The sequence below is a fragment of the Lathamus discolor genome, chromosome 10 (genome assembly GCF_037157495.1).
Source record: "Lathamus discolor isolate bLatDis1 chromosome 10, bLatDis1.hap1, whole genome shotgun sequence".
Taxonomy (NCBI): Eukaryota; Metazoa; Chordata; class Aves; order Psittaciformes; family Psittacidae; genus Lathamus; species Lathamus discolor.
The window spans coordinates 17,775,291-17,801,170 of record NC_088893.1 but is presented as its reverse complement, the minus strand read 5'-3'; the positions used below and the strand labels follow the sequence as shown (position 1 = coordinate 17,801,170).

Here is a 25,880-nt window from a genome sequence, read left to right as displayed (position 1 = left end):
ATCCAGTCCTGTAATTTGGCTATATTTATTATAAAAAAGACATATACACAGTAGTGAAGGGCATCTAAAATTGTACCCTTACACAAACCAAGTCCAGAATCAGCAACAGCACACATAAAAACATCAGTTAGAAGATACAGCCTTGAGAGGGTCTTCACCCTTCTGACAGTGTGTTTGTGCTTACATCCAGGTCACGGTACCATGGTAAGTCCTAACAGCAATGAGACATGTTCATGACTGTACACCTGGCTTGAGGTCTAACCTGATTTGTAATTTTCTTGGACTGATCCCAAAGTTTTAGGATCTTCAGAATGAGATTGTGCAAACTCTCTTATCCCACTAAGTTAAACAAATAGAACAACGGTATGTAGGTGTGGTGCAATTAAATTAGTAATTAGATTGTTTAATAAATCAGATTATAGATAATGATTACTTCAGCATAACCTTCTCTTAGGAGTTTCAAGAGCAGCAGTCCTTCCATCTATCAAAACTGACAGATAGCCAAGTGATTTATGGCTCAGTAAGCAAGCACAGGTTAGGAAAGCTGAATTCCATCAACAGTGTCTTTCATCGCATAAGCAAGAATCGGCTTAATGAGTCTACTCTGTGCTTCTTGAAACTTGCACATCTTTCCAAACATCTCCTTCCTCCCAAATCCCAAACAAAACATGTAATAGTTCTTCTAGGAATCAGCCTTTTGTCCAAGGGCCCCAAATTTATTGCTACTCATCACCGATGCATGGCTGAACACCCACTGCATCTGTAGCAGTGCCACCAGCCACGGTGGGATGTTCTTTGTGAGGCTGTAATTGAAGGGTAGCAGTAGTACAGAGCGAAAACTTGAAGGGAACTAAGGAACTCATGAGGCTAGAGGCCTAGAAAATGTGCAAACCAGACATGATGCATCTGAAAGACAAACCAACCAGAACTGCATGCTGCAACTATAACCCTCTTATGTTGCTTCTGCTGGCACAGTGAGTTTGCACTGCCTCACAGCCAAGGGATAAGCTGAAGGCACAACTTGTGCTCGAGACAGCAGTGCTTAACAAATCTGTGTGCAGGACCAGACACCCAAGGGGTAAGACAACGTAGCTCACCTTCACACAGGAAGGTTGCTACTGATCCCTAGGAAACCAACCACCCTGCACATCTACAACTCAAATACCAACAGTTCCAGATCCATATCCAGCCACTGAACTGTCAGGGATTGTCCCATAAGATGCGTATGGACTGTCTTCTACAGCAGTTGGACAGAAACAGCAGCAAGGTCTCCAAGAAAAGCCCTCATACTGTGGTCAGTTTATTAGGGGCATTTATTAACGTTTTCTCGAGGGAACTTGCAAATACACGAGCAGGATTGCTGGCAAATAGCCTGACCAGTGGGAGCATCAGTGTAGATCTTCCTACACTAAAAGTTGTGGGTATATAAATACATATATATATATATGCACACTTACGTGACTCACACACATGCATATCCTAACATATCCTCTTTATTAATCTGCAGAGTCCTCAGAATATTAATACGGAAGGTAAATCAAAGAGACTGAGATGCGAGTTCCCTCTTGTGACCAAGCGAGGCTATAGCAACATCTGGAGGGAAACACAGAATAGGTGTTTAAACCGCAAGAACTTTGGAGAGCAAAGAAACAATTCACATAAACGTCAGTTCTGTGGGGTTTTGTTCAATATTAATGGAACATTTAAAAAATCATAATTTATACCATCTGCACATAGTATAGAAAAGAATGAACAGGAAAGTGTCTCTGGAAAAGACTGTCATAAATACGTATCGAAACGGAAGATAAGGTTCTGCACCTAAAGTATTATTTGATCTGTGTGTGAATCCTAGGCCCCACAGACAAAATCCAAAGACAGTGGAGGAAACCGGTTAAAACCCCTTTTATAAGCTTTATTGTTGTTACAGTTTTCCTTGCTGGGAGAGGCACTGAGACAAAACTACTTCCTCCTGCCAACAGGGTGAACAGATTCTGGGCTTTATGGCTCAGTAGGCAGTCACTAGACTTTTGATAGACACTATCCAAAGTGTCAGGGGCACTAATTAATTCATACCTAATAAGTACTAATAGCCCTGAGCAGCCTCACCTGGGGCATCACTCACACCCTTGTCTCGCTGCCCCAGGTGCCCATTTAAGCTCAGTCCTGGCCCTTCAATTGCTTTCTGAGTGATGCTGGAGTGTTGCTGGTCTGCAGCCATTGCCACGCCTGTGCCTGGCCAGCAATCCTGCCCTGGTGTGATCCTGGACCTGCCTCCTCACCAGGTACTTGCCTGAAGATGTGGACTCTTGGTTGAAGCTGGTTGCCATCCCTGGACCTGCCTTGTAGGTGAGGCTGTGGTACCCCCTGGCTCCCAGCCAGCCCTTGTGATGCCCCAACCTAAAACTTCTTCAGAAATAATTAATTTCAATTAATAATTGAAAAGCTGGTCTCTGCTAGATAGGAGATTATTTTTTTGATGTAGAGATTAAAACATACTGGTCCAATGGGGTTTTTATAACATGTCTCTAGTATAACACAGGAATAGAGCATCTCTACGTAATTTGTTTCCAGACAAGTTAAAACTATTAATATGCTTTTATGGTGGCTCCTTCTACTGAAAGTACAAACAGCATCTGTAATCAGTAAGTTTCTTATACTTATTTTGCAGATTAATGGGTACCGTTAACCCTACTTATTACCAGTTTTGTCTGAAATGTATATATACAAAACAATTGTGATATGCCACCTTACATAGTCATACCATCAAACAAAAGGATTCGATTACAACATATTAGGAGTTACTCCCTTTAGTGATTCATGCTTCTTTCTGGAGAGGTAATATTACTTATTGCTTTTCTAAAAGCTTAAAACTGTCTCAAAAACTTATCCATATAAGCTCACGCTTTAAGTGTTTCCTGTACAGGAAGGCATTTGCAATCAGGCATATAAATGAGCTATTGTTTTCACTGATTATTTCAGATTCTGTGTGCATCACAGAAACTTCTACAAAGGAACCTGAGTGATTTCTATTCCTAAGACAGGTTGTTTCTTGCCTGCCTATGCAGCAGCTGGTGTCTAGCAGAGCAGCTCACAAGCCTCCAGCAAACATGACACACTAACCTACTTTTTGGGCATGATCGTCACTTGCTACTCTAGTCTGCTCAGTGAGATTTAAATTGGTACAGCTGCAGTGTTTGTCACACAGTTTGAATACTTGGGTTTTAAAGAATGACAGTGTATTACAGTGTTTTCAATACTGTTTGTGAAACAGACGGTTCTAAAATTAAGCATTCAAAAAGAAGAGCTACAACATAGTCCTCATTTGGCTTAGCACACTAATACAAATGCAACCACTTTCAGAGAGAAACTAGGCTGGCTGAGTATTGTGCAGCATGGAAATGATGGAGCCTCTGTGAAACTCCGGCCATAGCACAGCACCACTGGCCTCCATTGCTCTCTTTCAAGAGTCTGAGATAGTAAGTGTGCAACCACAAGTATCCTTTGGGTATGTAGCTTTGTCAGAACCACGATCATGACAAAAACGAAGCAGGGCTTGCATTAACATGTAGAAGTCCTGCTATGAAATTCAGATATGCCAAAGTTAGCATACCAAGAAAGCTGGTAGTGATGTCTTGCGGGACTTATCTGTAGGAGCTATTGCTGCACTGCACAATGTACTGTGTGGTTTCCTACTTGGCCTTACAACAAACATCCTTGACTTTATATTCTTCATTGGTTTTTCTCAACTCCCTCCCATTACTTGTGGAAGCTTCTGTTAAAAACTAGTTAAGAAGTGGCCAATAATCTCAAGAGACTCATCTTCATCTTTCAGCACAGGACTCGTAAACCTTCCAAGCGCATGGCGTGCTGATTCTGAATTGTCACATGTTCAGTCTTTGCTCTCAGGAAACTTCTGATTTCCAGAAAGCTTCCTTATGCTCATTAATTCACGGGTTTACTCACATTGCTTTCTTGATTACTACTTCAAGGGCCAAGGATACAAAATGTGAATAATCATTCTTGATCAAAGCACAGAAAGAGTACGTTATGAAACCTGCGTGAAATGCCATGCATAATATCACTAACCACCATAACCATGCAATGTGAGTAGATTATCTCCTCCTGTAAATCTGTCTGCAGGAGAGACAACCACATGAGGAAGGCTCAGCTTGACTTTGAGTGGCTGGATGATGTGGGCAGCCCATAGTAGTAGGTTAGATAAGGGGGACCTATATCCAGTGGGGTAGTTTGCCTTTAGCTCTTTGCGTCTTGTGTGTGAGATGACACAACTGGAGATGTGAGCAGCAGCTCTGAACCAGGCACTGATGTGATACCTGGAAGATGAGTAGAAGACAGAAGCGCCTGGTGTGTGCCCATGTTTGCGCTTTTTTTCTTCCAGTACTTACAAATCCATAGCTGGTTTTATATAGATTAGTCTATGGATTTCTAAAGTACATTTGACCCTTTTCCTGTATAGCAGCCCAAACGTCACTGGCAATGCACCAAAGAAACCGATGACTGGTGGATTTAGATACTAGCTGCAAATCTGCATTAATCTCCGTTTACAATCTAGCCTTTAATCACTGTCCACACAGAGTAACTCTTAAGGTAAAGGTGCTTTTTGTAGCAGTATTTACTGAAAAATGAGTTTTAAACTATATAGTAGGAACAAAGGACTTGATAAAATTACCTGGAACTTAATCTCCTACTTCCTTTAGGGTCTGAGTTAATACATTCGAGAACCATATAGAAAGAGTGGTTTCGGTAGATTTTCTAAGCTAAATTGATTGTAAGTGTGCAGAGTATTTTGCCATTGTTTGATCAGCGGACTGGAGCACCTCCTGTATGAAGACAGGCTGAGAAAATTGGGGCTGTTCAGCCTGGAGAAGAGAAGGCTGCGTGGAGACCTCAGAGCAGCCTTCCAATATCTGAAGGGGGCCTATAGGGATGCTGGGGGTGGACTCTTCATTAGCGACTGTAGTGACAGGACAAGGGGTAACGGGTTAAAACTGAAACAAGGGAAGTTTAGATTGGATATAAGGAAGAAATTCTTTCCTGTGAGGGTGGTGAGGCACTGGAATGGGTTGCCCAGGGAGGTTGTGAGTGCTCCATCCCTGGCAGTGTTCAATGCCAGGTTGGACAGGGTCTCTTGGGTGGCACGGTTTAGTGTGAGGTGTCCCTGCCCATGGCAGGGGGGTTGGAACTGGATGATCTTAAGGTCCTTTCCAACCCAAACTATTCTGTTATTCTATTCTAATTCTATTCTATGAAACTGTGTACTTTGGCGGTATCACTCACACAGTGATAAATATTCCTTTCTATTCCTTTCATTAGCCCTTCAACACACTCAACCTTTTTCAGATCTGTGTGAAGAAACTGTATTTTGATGGTACACAAATACTCCGCTGTGTTCTGCCAGCTATGCTTTTATGCAGATACAATCTACCACTGAAGTGCTTCACGTTAGTGTTATCTTATAAAGATGCTATAAAGGCTTGTTCATGGTTAATCATTGCTGGATGCAAGAGCCAGGAAACCTGTGGTTGTGTTCTGTAGCAGTTGGTGATAAAACCTCAATTGTTCAGGTAAGACTTAGAACCATAAAGAAACACTGACTAGCGATGAGTAGTTCTGCCTGCATAGGTAAAATGTGCATTATTATTATACGTTAGGTAGTAAGTTCTTTTCGCATGTCCAGTTTGGACATAAAATGCAGTGCTCGGTTCTCTGTCCTTGGCAGGGCGACATGCACTGAGGATATGCACAGCAAGCAGGGAAAGCCTTGTTGTTCAGAATAGAGCCCTTTTTGGCCAACAGACAGCTAAAATCCAGCATCCTTCTGCTTGAACTCCATCTTCTTTTAAAGTGCTCAGCAGGACACTGACCATCCTTGGCTGCCTGCGGCTCCCCTTGAGGGCAGCAATGCACGGCGGCAGAGACAACGCTGCTCCCATGTCTATCCTGTAGGCCAAAAGGATGCATCCCCTTTGCTGTTGTGTCACAGACCTGTTTCCATAGGGAAAGGCTGGAGCTGAGGCAAACTCAAGAGGCTCAGGGGGCAGTTTCCAAGGGCCGGGGCTGCCCCGGCTCAAGGAAGATCCGGGGTTCCCGGTACTTCCCATACGGAAACGGCGACAACAGCCGAGAGAAAGAACGCCCGGGAGGCACGGCCTGCACCACGGGCCTGGGGAGGCCTGCCCCTGAGGAGCAGCCGGCCCAGCCGCTCATGATGGAAGGGAAAGGAGAGAGCAGGCGGCCAGAGGCAAGAGCCCCCCGTGCCGGGCAAGGGCCCAGGACCCGGGCCGGAGCCGCCCGCCCCATTTTAACCACCCGCCCGGGCGTGAAATGGCGGCCGCTGCCCTGCACGACGCCTGCGCGCTGGGGGTGTGGTGTGGGGCGGGGCGGCAGCTCCGGCCCCGGCTCCTCCCCGCGGCGGCGTGGTCGCGGCGGGCGGGCTCGGGGCAGTCCGCGGAGCCTGTGCCCTGCGCTGCGGGAGCCCCCGGCCCTGCCTCTGCGAGGGAGCCGCGCCGAGGCGGCGGTGAGCGGCGGGGCGGCCCCGGCCGGGTGGGTGGGGGCCGCGGGGTCCCCGCTTGGCGGCCCGGGGAGGGGGCAGGCAGCGGCGGTGTGGAGCTGGACGGCAAATGCCCGCCGTGTGGAGACCGTCCTCCTCCGGGATCCGTGAGGGGCCTGAGCTCCCCAGGGCTCCTGCTGCGTTCCTAAACCCTCGGCCTGAGCGGAGGTCGGCGCCCTCAGCGCCACGGCCTCCTTCCGTCCCCTCAGCAAGAGCTGCGGGGGACACCGCGGGGAAGGTAATGCCCTGTCCGGGGCTGCGTTCGCTCGGAGCCCGCTTGTGCTGAAGTGTGAGGTGGAGCAGACTCCAAGCCGCCGACCTGCGACCTCCTGACGTGCTTTAGCACCGGGGTTGTGTCCTCTTCGGGCACCCGGTTAGGGCGAGTGGTGCACTGGGGATGCCCGGGACCCGTCGCTTGTAAGAAAAGAGGGTTTTCCAATGTAAAAGAGGTTAAACGGCTTGTGAAAGATGGGTAGAGCCACTGCTAGAAAGCCTGTGGAAAGAATGTGTTTGTTTCTGCCTTGCAGTGTTTGGGTAAAGAGAGCTCTTGAAGCTGTGGAGCTTCAGATGTGTCATTAAAATAAGGGGAGTTTTGGGTGTTGTTTGTAGTCTAAAAGTGAATTCAGATGGGGGTGGCTTCTGAATATAGTGCATCAGTAGAACAGCTAAATTTTGTCACCTGAATAACACAAAGTGACAATGCGTTCATCCTGCTTCAGTGAAAATTACTGCAAGCATTAAGGTGTTCAGCTGAGCGCTGGTATTTTTAGGTCTCACATTAAAAGTGGGATCAATCCCTTGAGAGAGACTCAGTTTTGAGGAAGAAATGAAGGCTTAAAACCCTGTTCAGAAGCAGAAATGCCCTAAATGAAGACAAAAGCTTACTCTTGGAGCTTGATGTTCTGAAACTGAAGCTTCCAATGCATTTTCGGTCTGTGTTTTGGAACATAACGCGGCAGTTGAGGCTGCATCAGCAGTTCCAGCGCTCCCTTTCTGGAGTACGGGATCTGCTGTGCCTCTTCTCAGGGACTCCGAATTCCTTAACGTGGTGACCTTGGTGCTATCGCTGAACTGCGGTTTCTTACCAGACACTATGATTAACGGGACAGGTATTTCAGCTCTTAAAGGCAGATCCATAAACGTTAATTTCCAAGTGTTAGAAAGTTATGGCTTAATTATCACGATGCCTGCTTTATCCCAGTGGATTTCTGAGCTTAGTTATTTGAAAGGGGTTTTATTTTGCAGGAACTTGATTTCTGCTGGATTTCTTTTGGATTTTTTTCCCCTTTTCTCTCCTAGAAACCTGATTTTATGGTGTGTTATTAATTCCTGCTGGGTCCTGGTGCTGAGAACTGAAATGGGAATCTACAAATCAGAGGAAACAGTTATTTCGTTGTGGCTCGAATCCATGATATGTTGGGTTTTAGTAATAAACCCCCTTTTTTGCAACAGCCATGGGAAGTAGTGAACAGCTGCTGGCTTAACTGAGCCGCTGCTGACTGCTTCTCTCAATCCCCTGCTGAGACCTCCTGTCGTGGGAGAGATTTTAGCATCTTAATTTTGGCAGAAGTTTATGCATCTTTTACCAGGATAAGCTGCAGAAACAGTTATTATATTTGATTTCTTTCCTGATCCCTGGTGTGTTTTGTGGGTTTGAGCAGGATAACGTGCAGCTGTGCAAAAATACCTGATCATGGGATGCTAAGGTCAAAGAGTTTGTAGAGAAAACAGCTGTATAGGGTAGTGCACCAGTATTTGATGCTGTGCTCCGCACAGACAGATATGATAAACCTCACCAGTTATCCAAGTGTTTCACTTCAATGACTTTGGTGTTGCTGTTTATCTTTGATAATAGTTTGGGTAACTCTACCTTATAACAATTCACTGTTATTTACATTACAAGTTTGTATCTGATTGCATCTCTGATAACTGGCTATTCTTTTAATATAAATGTTTCTGCTTATGTGAGCTTAGTTCAAGCTGCTTTGCATGGTTCTTCTGACCTTGGACACTTAAAGGAAGCATCATTAGGCTGTGCACCCAATTATTTTATTATTTAACAACTTTGAATAACTTTTAATGTAGTATCTAAATTTGTTACATTCCTTACTATAAAAGGATATTAATGTCCTTTTCCTAAAGTTCTGAGATGCTATTTTGCTGTTAACATTTATTTTGCTTGCAGCCACACTGAGAAGTGTTGGGAAGAATACTGAAATCCTTGTGTTAGACCAGATGGAAGGGTATACTCTTTATTTTTTAGCCCAGTGACAGGCATGTAAAGTTTATTGTGATGAAGACTTCAGTTATTTGGTGTGGTTTTAGAAAAGCAAACTTAGTGAAATTCTTGGAAGCAAAGATTTGAATGATTCCTTATGGTGGAAGATACTGAGGTGCAAACAACTTAGCTGTCATGTAGTGTTAAAAGAAAGTTGTGTGGAGGGATATAGGGGACTTTGAGTCTAAGCCCCCTTGATGTGGTAGCTGGTGATACACTTGCTGCTTTGCACAGGCTTTCATCTGCATTCTGGGAGCTCATCAACAGGGATGAGGCTGCAGTCTGGGTGGTTTGTTGTCCGTTGGGTGCAGCTCCTGCCTTGCTCCTTGCCAGGTGACTGTGTTCCTCGGGCTGTACTGGGTGGTGGCTGCTGCACGTTGGCTGGTAGGAAGCTGTGCCATGTGGCCTCTGTGTCTTCATTGTCTGTTGCTTAGTTCCCTAGGCCAGTGTCATTTGCCAAACTTCGCTACTACTGGTAATAATGGAAATGTTGAGTAAGTTACTGTTTACACTGTAGTGTTGGCCAGTACAGTGTAAATGAAGCTGCAACACTTGTTTCCCATCAATTTTATACATCATCCGACCTCACATTTCTATCAGTGACACAGTATTTGAAATGTGGGAGAAGGTGCCTGTGTTAAGATGATGCTGTCAGGCTCTTTTATTCAAGCAAGAAAATGTCTAAATTGGTTGCAGTGTATTTTCCTATCACTTTTGCATGGGATGTAATACAAGGATTATTCTTTTTCAAGACTAATAAAGGTTTTTGTGGCATTTTATCTGGACAGGAGGGGAAAGCAGACAGATGCTTGTGAATGCCCCATGGCTGCAGCTGCCTCAGTTTATTCATTTATTGCCTGTTGTAACTTGGAAGCATTCTTTAGGTAAGAAAGCTGCTTCAAAAGACATCATGTGGTTTATAAACTTAATGCACTCCTATGTTGAATTTTTAAATTGCATCTCAGTGTTTTATGCTCTTAATTACAATGTTATTTATGTGTTCTGTTTACATGTGGCATTATAAACCTGCCTTTGTGTTAGAAACTGGCAGCAAACAAATTTTATGTGCTGTGCAGTTAGCAAAGGGACAGTCTGCTCACTTCACAGGAGATTGTAATGCAGGGCCATCCCATCAACTGCAGACTTCTCAGATGCCGTCTGCAGTTACTAATGTGTATCAGCTTTCTAAGTATAGACAAGCGTGACTATGCAGCTTTTCAATTTTCTAATGCATGAGCTGAGCAACAGCATTACTTGCATGGATTTCAGTGTTAAGAGTTTGACTTTGCTAAGGAGATAGGGGCTGCTTCTCTTGTATTCATAACTAACACATGTACCGCACCTGTGCTAAACTTTACAACTATAAATCTGATGTTAACTGGATGGTTTTTCAGAACATGAGGATATGACCTGGAAGAATGTAAAGCCTCGTCTCTGTTTTAAAGGAAAAGTTCAGTGTTAGAAGGTTTCTAAAGATGTTATTACTGGTAGAACACAATACTTTGTAAACATGTTCAGTTTCTAAATCTGCTTTTCATTTAAAATCTCTCAGTGATTAAGTTAAGATTTGTGTTGCCATTCCTATAGCTTTCCATTAAACCATCTACAAGTGATGTAAAGTGGGTAACTGAATTTGGAGGTTTGGGGTATGCTTTCTATAGCAGACTAAGATACTTTCATACTAAAATACAGGGTAGGTTTTTCATATTAGTGTGGGGAGGATGTTCATGCATCATTAATACCCTTTTTCCAGAGTGTTTAATTATCCAAAATAGTTTGCTTACTGTTAGGATTATCACGATGCAGTAAGCATACTTTTGGAGTAAAAATGAGTAGTTTAACTTTTCTTATCCAGGTTTGTAATTTCTTTAGGTAATATTCAAGAATCCAGGGGTGTATATGTGTTGCATAAGAGTACTGATGTGACTAAAACTTCAGATAATAGAAACCCTAGATTTGTGCCAACAATTACACCTTCCCACTAGTTAAATGATAGTTTTCAGATAACATTTGGTCAAAAGATTTTGCTTGTCATATTCCATTATTCTACTTTTGTGTCTGCAGTACAGTGCCATGTGTGTTCTTCATCTCAGACTTTGTTCCATATCTGATTTCAGTCCCTCCTCTGGGTCTCCCAGACATTACAGTGTTTCTTTGGTTGGTGGCTTCACAGGTCAGTTCATCTGGGACCAGTCCCTGCCTTCTGGTTAAGGAATCCATGCACACAGTCAGGATGACTCAACAGTGGGATGTATGTTTGGATACCAGGAGGGTGCTGGTAACTTGACAGGAACTTCCAGATTTTTTTGGAGGTATGTATATGTGTAAACCTATCATTGAATACTGCCTGGATTATATGACATGAAACTACAATTTACTTCAGTTTGTTTTGAAATATATACTGTTTGTAGTTAGAGTATTCACATTTTCACAGTAAATATTAGGGCTTCGTGTTTGGTGAAAACTTTCATTTATAACCAATGGGACCTTTTTCTGCTTTGCATCTCACAGTAATATATCATAATTTTACTTACTTAACAGTGCTGCAATACAGAATCCTAAAAAACCCAGGAGGTATTTGACTCAAAGAGTGCTGAGCCTTTGCTAAATTTGGCAAGGCTATGAGCAACTGCAAGAGAGAGTTATGTAATGGTTAATTGCTACATCCAGACATAATGCATTGGAGTTCCCATTCATTATGTGGCTTAAAGCAGTGAGAAGTCATAAAACATGGTCATGTGGATGACAATTTGATAACATGGTCTAGTAGCAAAATGTTTGTTCATGCTGAGCTTGCATCTTCATTACATTAAGTAACAGTAATGTATTGTTTAGAAATACTGCTGTGTTTTGGAGCATATAGTTCTTCATTCTCCTTGACTTGCTGACTTTGTTAATGTAATGCATGTGTGTCTGTTCAAGGAAGAAAAACTCCTGTTATTAAATATAATCTAAAGAGCGTTTCTAGCTTCTCCTCCGCCATCTATTTACCTATCACTATCATAAATGAAACTTTAAGGAGACTGAGTGAAGATTTCTAATGACTGTTAGACATGTGAACAGCTCTTGATTAGTTGGCTAATTCTCAAAGAATGCAAATGCTTTCTGTTCATGAAAGTGGAGTAACACTTATGTGTCAGACACCTTATCGGCTGCAGATCATGTTTCATAAGCTGGGGAAAATATCAGATAAATTTTTGATAGGATAGTCTGTATTCTGGTAGCTGTTCCTGGATTTTGGTTTGGGTTCTTTTTGATCCCATAATGAAGTTACTGTGGGAAATATTTGCTCCAGAAGAAGCATGCTGTGAGTGCTGCCATGGAAGATTGTTTAGTAAAAGCAGATATTGTGTGCTCTTTGTTCTAGAAGACTACATGGTTGCTTTGAAAAGTTCAGTTTCAGAGTGGCTGGGAAGGGATAAAGTCCTTTTGAACTTTGAGAAAGGCCTCATCCAAGGATAAAATGAAGTGGCATTTGAAACGGTTAAGACAGTTGTTGAGAATTGACTGAGTAACAGAGTTCAGTCTGGAATGGACTGAGTAGATAGCACTGTTTCAGCATGTGAATGAGGGGCTTTTCCTTATGCTGCTGTTTTTCTGAACTCTGGCTTATATGGCAGATACTCCTCAGTGGAATCAGGCAGTTTGCTGTATCCCAGGGTCACTGTCCTTTTCTCCCGCTGAAAAACAGCATGTGAGCTTTACTTTGCCCTGGTTTCGTAAGTGGCCTCTGAAGTTTTCTGCTGTTAGTTGTACAAACATTTTTCCTCTGCTGGGTATGATTGAAAAAAACAAGACAAAAAACCATCAGAACTTTTCAATCTGACTCTTCTGAACATGTCTGATCCAAGTTCATTGGTGCTTAAAAAGGAAGTTTATGAATTGAGTTCTGTAGATGATAAAATTCTTCTAGAAATTTAGTAGTTTCCATAGTTTGTCTGCTGAATTTAAACATAAACAGTTTGCTACCGCTAAACTAAATTACTGTTAAATACCTTATTTCCCCCCCCAAAGAGCTTTATATACTATGGAGTAATAACACATGAAACTACACTTGGTAAATTAACAGACCCAAGTTTTCCAAGATTCAAGTCAAGTTGTACAGAATAAAAGGCATTGAGAAAGCAGGTCCTTGCTAACGTCTGTGGACTGGATATTGACATAACTCATGCCATTTTCCATAGTAACATGCTGTATTTAAGTTTTACTGACTTGTTATCTCTGTGTTTCCATTGTCTTGTCTCTCCCTATCTCTGTTTTTCTAGAGACCTATTGCACGTGAGACCTTTCAGAAAACTGCAGTTTGAATACATTGGCTTGTTCCAGTACCTGAAGCTTTCACAATGAAGAGAGCTAGGCAGAGAGGTGTGATTGACAGTGAAGCTCCTCAAACATCACAGAAAAGCAAAAAGCAGAAAACTTGCTCCTATGGCTCAGTGTTTGGTGAATGTGACTTGCACTCCTCAATGGACTGGGGAAACCTTCCACACCATGTTATTCTGCGTGTTTTCCAGTTTCTGCCTTTAGTCGATCGAGCAAGGGCATCTTCTGTTTGTCGAAGGTGGAATGAAGTCTTTCACATCCCAGATCTCTGGAGGAGATTTGAATTTGAGCTTAGCCAGCCAGCTACTTCTTACTTAAAGTCTACACACCCTGATCTCATTCAGCAGATTATCAAGAGGCATGCTGATCATCTGCAGTACGTCAGCTTCAAGGTAAGTCTTGGATGAACGGAGGCTTGTCTTGTCTTGTGACTGAGTGTAATATATGCAGCTTGTCTGTGTCAGTTGGCTCAAGTGTTGTACCTGGGAAATCTTATGTTTAAAAACGCAGCTACTGCAACATTTCTATGGATACATGTGGTTTCCTTCCATGTCCTACACTCTAATCTCTACAAAGTGAAGGAAGAGCTATATAGTGCTGAAGACTGAATGATGTGTTTCCAGCATATATGGAATACGTAGTTTCTGTGAGTCAGTGTTAGTGGCAGTCTTAGTACTCGGCAGATTATGGTGCAGATAAATATTTCTTACACATAGAAGCTTTCAAGGAAATAATTTTGTCTTCTGTATATAATTTGTTTTCAAAATAAGGCTTTACACTGAAGAATGTCGTAATTTTAGAACCATGCTTTCAAAAAGTATGATTAAGGGAGAAAGATGCTGTGCCTGTATATTCGGGTGTTTGATGCGTAAGGACATAAGTAGCAGTAAACTTGATTTAAATAAAGGCTAGGTTGTAGTCTCAAGATTGCATAAATGCAGATTTTTTTTTTCATTTGAATACTTGACAGAGTTTCCTCTGTTCATCTGAGATCAGAGTTGGAATTACAAGTGCTTTGTTCACTTCTTTGCAGTCACTCCTCCTTAGAGGATATCATAGTTCTGAGCTGTGAAGAAAAGGCAGAAGAAAGGGTTGATATTAATGCTAAGATTAAAATCAGAAGGTTCTTTCTCTCAGCATTGGTAGTTTCATCTGCAGGAGTCTAGAACTGGTATTTATAAAAGAAACATACATACAACTATCATAACACCAATACTGATTACTGTTGTTTAGTAGGAAGACATGAGGTTATTTGAAGAGAAGGCTTAAATCTCAGCTCGTTGTTTGTACTAGTAATACCCGGCAGTCACAATCAGGAAAAGTTTCTAATAGTGACCTTCCTGAACCCGAAATTAATGTTGTGCTTGGTCTTTGTTGTAAATCCAATCTGGTGCAGTACAGCTGAGTAGGTGTGGAATGTGCAGGCTTGGGTATCCATGATGCTGTTCTTAAAATAATAATAATGTTTTCATTACTTTCATATTGCTTTTATAGGTTGATAGTAGTACTGAGTCAGCAGAAGCAGCCTGCAACATCCTTTCTCAGTTAGTAAACTGTTCTATCAAGACACTGGGTTTGATTTCTACAGCAAAACCAAGCTTCATGAACATCTCTAAGGTAATGTTCCACCAACTGTAACCAAGGTGACTTAATTCACTTTTAAACCACTTGAGCTTTCTGTTGTTTTTTATCTTTAATTTATGGCATCCATTAGTATTAGGAAAATAATCATTGCTTCTGTTTATTAAAATCACTAGCACTGATGCTTTGTGATAGATAGGGGAATGATTTAGAAGACTGGGGTTCTCATTTCTGGGTTAAAAGATAAAATGACCACGTGCTGTAAGGTGGTGTTAAAATATTGGGAGATTTTCCTTTCTTTGCCTCTACAGGTCACAGCAGAGTTACTTTCTGGAAAATAAAATAAATACCACTTCCTTTATTTCTGCAGGTAAATTCTAAATAGTTCAGGCTCATCACTGAATACTTATCCCTGTTTTCTTACAGTGAAAAGATAAATCAGAGTGGATGAGTTAACTGTTGAGTGTAAAGTTAATTCTTGTCACATGTAATAGCATATTTTTAGCGAAGAGTACCTGTGTTCATGTTCAAATAATGCTTTCTTTGTTACACAACCAGGGGATACCTAAAAAGTGATTATTTTTGTACTTTCTGTGTGTGCAAAACCTGAGTTTTAGATGTTGAAATTTTGCCCATCTTTTCATTAAGATTTCTTTTTTTTCCCCTCTGATTTCTCCCAACAGGCTCATTTTGCTTCAGCACTCACAGTGGTTTTTGTAAACTCCAAGTCATTATCCTCAATCAAGATAGATGACACACCACTTGATGATCCTTCCTTGAAGGTTCTTGTTGCTAACAATAGTGATACTCTAAAACTGCTAAAGATGAGCAGCTGTCCTCATGTATCACCTGCTGGTGAGTAGTGAACATGTAAAATGTAGTAGTGAAATACCATAAACTGACAGTCAATACTTAGTCTGAAACAAGGTATTCATAAAACCTCTGATGTTCTTCTGAATCACTTAGCAGAGACCTTTTATTGACCTTGGCTTTAGATAGTTGGAAGGGGAAGAAGAACGAATTGGAGTAATGAAGGTTGGAGGTGCTCCTCACTTGACTGCATCTTCTGGGATTTTATTTTACATTCTTCTCAGCTGCTTCAGTACATCTGATGACAGGCTTTGAGAAGGAAAAGCCTCCAAAATTAGTGCAAGCCTTTAACACATATTCCAAGCACTTAATGTTCATTGCCAGTTCTGTTAAGGGTAATGAAATATATGCTGAGTAATGTGGGCAACTTCGTGAACTTAACCAAATGGCGTTCTCTGGGAGCACACATGCAAAATCCCTGAGCCATGAATCAACTACTGGTTGGTGGGATAAAGGAGATGAAACAATAACAGTTTCATAAGGTACTGAGAGTTTAATTTACTGGGAAAAAGTGTTAATACGTCAAAGTCACGTTAAAAATACACGGAGTGTGTACATTAAAACTAGCAGTGGAAGACTCCGAGTCTTTCCGTGTCTGTAGTGCCCTCTTGTGTCCAGATCTGGTAGTTACGAACTTGCCCATTTTAGCGTTGGTTGGTGAAGGGCTCACTCCTTTTGAAACAGAGATTTGACAGAAAGTGCGGAAGGCTTTTAGGTCCGTTCTCACTTACATTTCTCCAGAAACTTTGCTGCTGGGGAGAGGGAATCCTGGTTTTGTCTCTTTCCTGTACTTTCCAGAGTCCATAGAAGGTGATTTAATCTGTCTACTTTATATTCCAGCAGATTGAGCAGTTACGTGGTTTGTGTCTCAATTCAGGGAAGGGTCTGGTTTTCAGCACAGCTCTTCAGCTAGGTTGCTGGTGGTCATTTAATTAGAATCTTTAGATGAATGCTGAAGGAAGGAGTATTAGGGAAGGGAAGTGGCAGCTTCAGCTGAACCTTACCTGATTTCAGTTGCTGCTTCTAAGTTGAAGAAATTTTGTGCAGGGAAGGCAAAGAGGAAGAAGGGTGTATGCACATCCAAGATGAATACAACCAGATAGACTTGCAGCTTTAACTGATAAGTGTTTGTGGCCAAAACCCTCTAAAGGATGTGGATATTGGGAACTTTATGGTATTTCATGGCTTTTGGGTATAGGCATGAATACTCAAGCCAATAGAATTAGGACTTGCTTGAGTTTCACCTTCGCTTTACATTTTGCAGAGTAATTGTTTTTTGTTCTTCAGGAATTCTCTGTGTTGCTGACCAGTGTCATGGACTTAAGGAGCTGGCTTTGAACTACTACATATTAAGTGACGAACTGCTGCTGGCTCTGTCAAGTGAAAAGCATGTTGACCTTGAACACCTTCGCATAGATGTTGTGAGTGAGAATCCCGGCCAAGTTGAATTTCATACTATTAAAAAGCAAAGCTGGGATGCTCTTGTTAAACACTCTCCCAAAGTCAACATTGTGATGTATTTCTTCTTATATGAAGAGGAATGTGATGCTTTCTTCAGAGAGGAAACCCCTGTTACACACCTTTACTTTGGTCGTGCAGTAAGCAAAGCGATGTTAGGTCGCATTGGCATGAATTGCCCAAGGCTAATTGAGTTGGTTGTGTGTGCTAATGGACTCCAGCCTTTGGATGATGAACTTATCCGGATTGCTGAGCGCTGTAAGAACTTGACAGCAATGGGACTTGGTGAATGTGAGGTGACTTGCAGAGGTTTTATTGAATTTGTGAAGATGTGTGGGGGAAGGCTTACCCAGCTCTCTATAATGGAGGAGGTACTGATTCCAGATAATGATTATAGTTTAGATCGACTCCATTTGGAAGTCTCCAAACACCTGGGAAGACTCTGGTTTCCTGATATGATGCCAACATGGTGAATTCTTTACATTTGTGGACAAAAGGGTAGAATCAGGGTGTTGCTTTCTATGCAAATAAAGAATTTAAAATTGAAACGTGAAAACTGATTGCCAGGGGTGAGTTTTCTACCTTGAGAACCTCTAGCAGTGTCACATTAAACATTCTGGAGCGTTAATGGTATGGTGAAATAGAATCAGTGTACTTAACACTTCCGAGAGTGTCTGTGGTTTACAGGTGCTTCAAACTTCAGTGAGCTAGACTTCTCTGAGCTTCATTTTAAATGTTCCATCCACATTAAAGGTTGGGGGAAGTTTTGTGTTCTTGTTTAATCTTTCTGATATAGTCAGAAGAGGACTAGAGGAATGTTTTTCCTTTAGTAAACCTACATTTATGGCAAGCTGGATGCAGCTTGGAATTCAGTAATATGATGTTTTATGCAGCTTTTTTCTATTCATGTTTATAAATGTAAAAGCTTTGTACATTAAAATACACTAGCCCAGATGACTCAAATATAATCTGGTTTCAACTCATGCTAGTGTGTTGAAATGTTGTGGTAAATAAGCTTATGCTTACAAAGAACCTTTCCACTTTTAAATTGCACTTTAATTTTGTCAGACTGCTTTGTAGAGACTGTGTTGTTCACTGTTTTGTTTTACTGTCTTATGCATTCAATGGGTGGGAAAGAGCCCTTGTTAAAATGAATGAATCTAAAAGTTTGGGTTTAGATTGGTTGTTGGGTGAATGACAAAGCACTTTGGAAACTGCCAGAGTATAAGGAACAGCCTCTGGATTTGGGAGAGCTCATATCTTTGATTAGAGAGATGCTTTCATTGTTAAAAGATAAAAAGCATCTCATAAATGCGGCTGGTTAGGAAGAAGAATCAAATGGAATGCAGTTACCTTTGATCACTTTCTGTCTGGAATTAAGGATTTAGAGCATTTAAAAAGTAAACTACTTGCCAGTTAGAGGCTGTGGCCTGTAAGAATCTTGCCTATAGCTCGTAGAGTTGTGCTTTAAGCCCTAATTTCTAGAGTAAGGGTTGCTGGAGGTGATCCAGGAGTTTTTAATTCAGGACTGTTTAATACTTGTTGCTGTTAATTGTTTTTTTGAGGAAGATTTTATTTCTCTATTTAAATGGGAAATGAATGGTCAATTGATGTGAATTAAGAGTGTGTATTTTTGTGTTGACATTTTGCACGCTGTAAACTGAAATGCATTGTATATAATTTTTGCTGTAATTACTTTCATGCTGTAGCTGTTCTATCTTCCTATTTATAAGGAGAAGTCTACATTTGATTTGCTGGTGGTATTTGTCACTGTTGTGGTTTAACCCTGGTTAGCAACAAAGCCTCATGTAGTTATTCCCTCACTGCTCTCCATTGGGATAGGGCACAGAATCAGAAGAGTAAAAACGGGAAAACTCGAGATAAGGACAGTTTAACAGATAAAGCAAAGGCCTTGCAGGCAAGCAAAGCAAAACAAGGGTATTCATTTGCCACTTCCACTGGGCAGGCACGTTTCTAGCCACCTCTAGTGTAACAGCACTCCAGCATGTGTCACACTGACTTGGGAAGATAAATGCCACCACTCCCAGCATTCCCCCCCACCCTTCCTTCCCAGTTTATATGCTGAACATGATGTCCTATGATATGGGATATGCCTGGGGTCAGCTGTTCCAGCTGTGTCCCCTCCCCAGCCTCCTTGCTGGTGGGGTGAGGAGCAGAAGAGGCCTTTACTCTGTGTTAAGTGCTGTTCAGTGACACAAATGTCTCTGGGTTGTTAAATCAACAGTTTCCAGCACAGATCCAAACCATTGTCCCATACAAGTTCCTGTGAAGGAAATTAACTCCATCCCAGACAAACCCCGCATGTTCAGATCAGACTGAATGTTGGTTTCTTCCAAGCTATATACTGCAAAAACAACATCTGAAGGGTTAAACCACCAGTGTCCTGGACAGATTTGCTCCCAGTTGCAAGCTGAAGGCGTTCAGATGACGTATAATGCCTGTCTGAGTCAGTAATGTGTTACTGCTTGTTGTGCAGTGGAGAAGCGTCTGACTCTGGTTATTGGTGCCTGTTACCCAAGCTCTTGCTTCCATAATCAAAAGGATTGAAAGACTTGAAATGCTTCTAAACAGTATTTGGTTTAAGATGTGTGGTTTGCTTTAAATGTAAACATAATAAAGTTATCTAATACATGCACTGACATTAGACTCTTATCCATCTGTTGCACCACATCCTCCTGTTAGGCAGGGTTCTATCCTTTTAAGAACCATCTGCTTAAACCTGGGGAGAGGCAGTAGAAATGTTCAGCTTTTGGGTTATAGGGAATTACATCGTTGTGATTTCATGTTCGTGCCTCAAACTTGAGGGCTTTTGATATGCTGAAACTAAAATGGAATGTGGATCAATCTTGGAGGTGGCTGGTGTGCCCTAGAGTCCTTCATGTCTCCCTAGCCAGCATAGGGCATTAGTGGAGTATTGAACATGAGTGGCTATTTACAGGGGGAAACTTAAAATGCTTCTTTAAATGTTGTTTCCTCTGTCCCTCTTATTAAAGCAGCTTTCCTGTGAAGCCATCAGTTAGCTTGCTCCAGCTCCAAGCCTCTGGAAGAATGAGCCTGCATTTATTGTTTTGTGACTTTTTGATGCAATGATTCTTCCTGTGGATTCACTCTGTGGGCTGATCTTAACAAGTAAGACCAATTGATACTGGAGTTTGTAACTAAATGCCAACAGAACTGATAAATGTGGAATACTGATCCTTCCTGGGTAACGTGGGAGCTAATTTTAGTTGAAAGAGAACTTCTAGTATTAGGTTAACAATGATTTTGTAGTTTTAGTGTTAGAGTTGTTTGGTGTCGTGTTGGTCTCCAATGTATACATAGTGCTTTGGGGAGGAGTATCAGAACATTGCCTCTGTGTAAAGCAGCATTTGTTCTTTTTCTTCTTATGTAGATCTTCCTAAATGACTTGCATTTGACAAGAACCTGTAGGTAGCTGCCTGTACTTCCTCATGTGCATGGAGCAGCCAGTACTTGAGAGCTTTGCCTTGTCCCAGTTAAGGCAAGTTTTGTCCATTTTATTGGTTTTTCCTGGCTTTACTGCACTGCAAAGGCTTTCTAAAACCCCACCTCTAAAGTGTATAAGAAAACGATACAGTTTGTTAGAGTAACTGAGCTCCTCAGTTTAAATGAAGTACATACAGCGTTTCCGCCTGATACGATGAGGACCTTTGCAGTCTGTGGTGAGAAACTGAGTGCAATGCATCTTTTCTGCCACATGAGGGGGTGAGCTACTTGTTATGGTGGTTGTTCAGCCCGAGAAAGCTTAACATTCAGTAATTGTTAAGTTCCTGCTTCTCTTGTAAATGCAAATTATGACAAAAAACCTTTTTCCTTGTGTGGAGTCCCTTTTACCACCCAGTAAAGGCACCGGTTGTTCTGTCGTGACAATTCCAAACAGCATCTCTTATACCTTCAGCGTTTCAATTTCACTCTATTCCTCAGTCCAGGTGTCCGCAAAATCTAAACTAATCTTGTTTGCAAGGTGTCGTAAAGTTTGTCAGTTAGCCTAAGATACAACGTTCACAGCAACTGTAGGTACTGAAAAACCAGTACCTAATTGGTACCTGGAACATGTAATAACGTGATGCCCGTGCAATGTTATGTAAGGCCTAAAGTATCAAATCTGTTTTAATATAAGCTTTTGTTGTGCTTGAAAAGAAAAAACAACTTTTGGATGCTGAGATGAATTTATTTGGAATCTACTACGTTTCCATTTCACTCTCTTCGCCCTTTCCCCCTTTCAAGATTGCTAGTAGGATCTGAGCGATCGCAGTTCTCAACGTGAATGTGAGATGTGATCCCAGGAAATACTCTTTGCATTGGCAACATTCTTCCAAGGATTTGTCCCTTAGAAATCCTACCATTGTATCTGATGGGGTGGATGCAGAGTAGTTTTACGCAGAATCCTGGTGAAAACAAGAGGGAAAACAACAGATGACTGATGAAGCATTTGCTCTGTACTGACTATTTCAGAAATATATTTTCTGTTGTGTACTTTCCACTGGGATATCAATAGTGGAGATACCAAACTAGCAAAGATGCTGTGTTCATAAAAAATAGATAATGGTTGGAGTTATTGTCTTGGTGGAAGAGGGAAGAGAAGGTGGGAATTCCTGCTTTAGTAAAGAGAAGAGCTCGAAGACATTCTTCAAAACCCGATGATTTGCATTCTAACACAGAAGCAGTAAGTTCTGCATGTAAGTGGATAGAAGATGCAGTGTTTCAAAACATGTACCTTGCTTAACTACTTGGCTAGCTGCAAGGTAATGCATCCTGCATGACCTCAGGTCAATGAAATATTAAATGAACAGTAGCTGTTTACCTGATCCTCTGATTTGGACCCCATCATCAATGGAATTTCCATTGTGGAAGAATTTGATGGGTCCGGAGAGCTGGCCAGAAAAAGGAGCATAGACGTTTGCTCCATCAGAACAGATGACATCCACACCCGTGTGCTTTCCTTTGCCATTGTGTCTGAAAACAAACGTAATTAGAGCAGTCTCTTGTTAGGCCTCATGTTACATGGATGTAGAGCAGGTAGCACAGATGGGCAGCCTGTTCTGGTGCTGCATTACCCCTGCAGTAAAAATGTTTCTTCCTGTCTAACCTAAGCCTTCAAAGCTTAAGCAACTTGGACAGGGCTCAACTCTGTTTCAGTGGAGCAGCAATAAAAGCCCACACATTCCAATTCTACAGTACCTTGGAGCTCCATAGTATCCGCAGCCATATTTATCACAGCCTCGGATCTCGTTTGTAGGGTTCCCAGAGCACAGTGTTGCCCAGCGTCTGTCTTCTTGTGGGAATGGTTGAACAACTTTGAAATACAGAAACACAGCAGGTGAAAGTTAACTTTTAGGTTCTAAATGTTCTGTTTGTAACTACTGTGCTTTAATTTTACTTAGAAACATTCTATACATTCCATGTGTGTTGTTCCATGTTTGCTCCACAAAATGTATCATCCTTTAGGAAATAGAATGTACACCTAAGACTGGATTGTAATGTTTCCAGCTGAGGGCTATCTCATATGAGGAAGGTGCCTTAAAGATAAAAATACACCGTAAGAACTGAAATAACCTTTCTGTAATTGCAAGGATGGAAAAAGACTCAGTATTGTCTTATTCTATGCCCAGGCTGATGGGACTGAGCTCCTCAAGTCATCTTCTCCATTACTGCCAATGTAGTATTTATATTTACAAAGAGTCGTCCCAAAGTCTGCTATAGATGTCATACTGAGACCATCTCAGTAGTTAAAAGCGTACAACCAGAAGAGATGTCTGGCTTGGTTTATTGCTGAGACCTGATGCTGCTGTGTCATGGGGCAGGCAAGAAACACAAGTTAAGCTCATATATTGTCTTACCTATAGCACTGCCTGCACTCCTGTTACGCTGTATGTATAATGTATATTATTTTTGTTTTGGATGTTGCTGTCAGGGAGGGGGATTGTTGCTATTTAATATTGCTTTCCTTATTTGAAATTTTAATTCATTATCCTACTTATTCTGGGGTGTTTTTTTGTTTGCTGTGTTTTTACCGGGAGTAAGTAGATGAGTAGGATCCGAGTGGTCGCAGTTCTCAACATGGATGTGGGAGATAATGCCAGGAAATACTTTTTGCATTGGCAGCATTCTCCCAAGTTGTTGCCCTCTCTGGATTTGGCCATTGTACCGGATGGGGTGAATACAGACGAGTTTTACACAGTAACCTGGAAGAGACGGGAGAGGAAGCGAGGTCAGGAAACATCAGCTGCCTCTGATCTTTGGGTGAGCAAGAAACCTTCCGTGCCAGCCTCTTACTGGAGACTGTAGGGATGAAGCAGAAATGTGGTCAAGGTACCAACAATCCTTAAATCAAAATTACTGAATTTGCCGAGGAAGTGAGGAAAAGAGTGAGCTGGGACAGAAAACATCCTCTCAGCAAAACTGAGGGCTATTCCTGATACTTTATTTTTACTCTTTCCTTTTTTTGATCTGGGATTGTTGTTTTCCTGCTACCTGTTTTTCAGCTTCTTTCGTCTCTCCTTTCTAAGAAAAGCATAGGAAAAGGACTACATCCTGCTGGTGCTGACTTGTGATATTTTGGAGCAGCAGTGTAGTTGTGCTTCAATGGAGGAACTAGAGAGGGTGTAAGATCAATCAACTCTTTGTTTGAATTGAAGAGGCACAGAAAACTTACTCAAGTAGATAAAATGATTACTTGTTCCTGCCTCATGAGGTATCCGCTGTTAATTACTTGCCTGATCCTCTGATTTGGACTCCATCATCGATGGCATTTCCATTATGGAAAAATCGAATGGGTCCAGAGAGCTGCCCGCTGAAAGGAGCGTATACTGTCGCTCCATCATGGCAGATGACATCTACGCCAGCATGCTTTCCTTTACCACTGTGCCTGAAAACACAAATATGGAATTAGAGGAGTCTGTCAGGCTTAACATCATGTGTAGATATGTCAGTTAACACAGTATGGTATCTGAGGCTTGTCTTGAGACATCTTTTGCATCTGCAATGAAATTGAAAAGAAACATTGGCTTTGATCCATCTTTACTGTAAAATGTTTGTATTACTCTGACGTTCATTAAAGGGGGGGGTGAGATTTCAGATTCTAAGGGTGCTTTTAATTTTCCCATGTTCGTGGTGTATTTCAAGCTGTTATAGAAAAGTAGCCCTGTTCTACGCCAAAATACATGGGTGTTGGAGTAAAATAGAATCTTATGTTTTACATTTTCTCACTTAGAGATTTGAAAGTTGCATGGATGAGGATGGACACTTCTTACATTGCCTGGAGAGAGGAGGTGGCAGGAAAATGCAGGGAAGGCAGGAGCCATTCTATGCATAAAAGCTTTTTCGGGGAAACACAGCCTGTTCACTTATGAGGTGCCTACTTAAAGACAATGATGCTGGCAGACCTTTAGCTTGTGTAAATTAATCTACTTGGTATCCTTTAAGCTGTTGCTGAATGTTAGTTAAGTATCTGGTCTATAAGCAATAAGAATAAATGATTCAGATCCTTGAGATGCTTCCCATTTCTTCTGCTCTGGCTGCTAATTCATGTAATGGTCTTGCTTCTTCCCTCATGCATCACTTGGTAGCAGTGGTATTACTGCGCTGTAATACTAAACCAGTCTGTTATTACCTGTCAGCACCGAAGTTGCCACAACCGTATCTATCGCAGCCCCGGATCTTGTTGGTGGGGTTCCCGCTGCAGATAGGGGCCCAGTGTCTGTGTTGTTGTTGGGGCGGGTGTGCATCCAACTGCTTGGCAAAAACTGCATGTGCAAAAGAGGAAAATTGGGAAAATATGACCGTATTCTTTGTATAGCGCAAAAGAAAGTGTTAAGGTGCAAAACAGGCTGTTTAAAGCAGAAGATATGAGCTCATCGGAGTTTATAATTTCAGAACATAGGTAAGAGAACATTGTATAACCTGCTCTATAGATCTGATTGTTTTTTCTTGAGATCTTATTGTAAGGTACACTAAAACCAAAGCAAAGCTGTAGATAAATGTTTTTAATATTAGTTTGTGAAATAAGTTATTTTCACTTTCTTCATAAAACCTCTCAACACATCAATATAAGGCTCTAAATGCACACCTAATTCGGTGTTTTATAATAGTCATAACTGCATATTACCATAATTCTTCATAAAACTACATTGAAAACCTTGTAGAATTATTTATGTTTGAGCAAATGTTGTTAATTCATTAGTGTCTACCTAAAACCAGTCAAGACCAACTACAACTTGGAGATCTCAACTCACCAGTGGACACCAGGCTGATGAGGGCAACCAGGCTGAGAGCTGGCATTGTGTGGCTGGTTCACCAGTGTTCTTTGATCAGGTCAAAGACATTGGGCACTTGCTGCCCTGGGGTATTTATGTGTTTTTGAAAGCCCAAGCCTGTTGTCTTGGCCAATCAGTTTTAGGTAAAGTATTACAACTCTGGACAGATGTTGTTGCCATATTAGGCACTGAGGATGTCTACAAGCAGTTGTTAGAACTGGTTGGGAAAGATGGATAAAATAGCTGGTGTCTTAGCACACAGTAACAGATGGAAACGAACAGTCCCACATTTCAGGAAGCTCTGAGTGAAACGTTTCTTAACATCTCTTCTTTCCCCTCCTGAAGCAAGGGCTCATTTAGGCCAAAAATTATAGGAACCAAGAATATGGTCCAGAGGGTTGAGTTGGAGGGAAAAGATGGGCAGAACTCCATAGTGGTGGTAACCCTTTCATCCTTCTCTGCTCATTCCAGTACCTACCAGTGTGCCATTAGAGCTCCTAACAGT

The 25,880-nt window shown here is 41.7% G+C and overlaps 2 protein-coding genes across 6 annotated transcripts; one reads left to right on the top strand and one right to left on the bottom strand.

Annotated features, from left to right (window-relative positions):
* The first annotated feature begins 2,265 nt into the window (after positions 1-2,265).
* Positions 2,266-19,741, top strand: LOC136020020 (F-box/LRR-repeat protein 21-like). Of its 5 annotated transcripts, none has more exons than XM_065690726.1 (7): positions 2,266-2,282; positions 9,638-9,733; positions 11,023-11,161; positions 13,115-13,564; positions 14,667-14,789; positions 15,437-15,608; positions 16,911-19,741. In XM_065690726.1, the coding sequence occupies exons 4-7, from the start codon at positions 13,193-13,195 to the stop codon at positions 17,552-17,554; spliced, it is 1,311 nt and encodes a 436-aa protein (XP_065546798.1). In that variant the 5' UTR covers positions 2,266-2,282; positions 9,638-9,733; positions 11,023-11,161; positions 13,115-13,192; the 3' UTR covers positions 17,555-19,741. The 5 variants fall into 5 exon arrangements, with proteins under 5 accessions (XP_065546798.1, XP_065546797.1, XP_065546795.1 ...); XM_065690725.1 differs by lacking the exon at positions 2,266-2,282 and adding an exon at positions 2,284-2,346; XM_065690723.1 differs by lacking the exon at positions 2,266-2,282 and adding an exon at positions 6,440-6,538.
* A 1,529-nt stretch (positions 19,742-21,270) lies between these two features.
* LOC136019798 (myeloid protein 1-like) lies at positions 21,271-25,438 on the bottom strand. Its single transcript, XM_065690356.1, has 7 exons — positions 25,355-25,438; positions 24,733-24,865; positions 23,837-23,988; positions 23,135-23,305; positions 22,302-22,416; positions 21,925-22,076; positions 21,271-21,508 (listed from the first exon to the last, which is right to left on the bottom strand). The coding sequence occupies exons 1-7, from the start codon at positions 25,398-25,400 to the stop codon at positions 21,318-21,320; spliced, it is 960 nt and encodes a 319-aa protein (XP_065546428.1). The 5' UTR covers positions 25,401-25,438; the 3' UTR covers positions 21,271-21,317.
* Between the last annotated feature and the right edge of the window lie 442 nt (positions 25,439-25,880).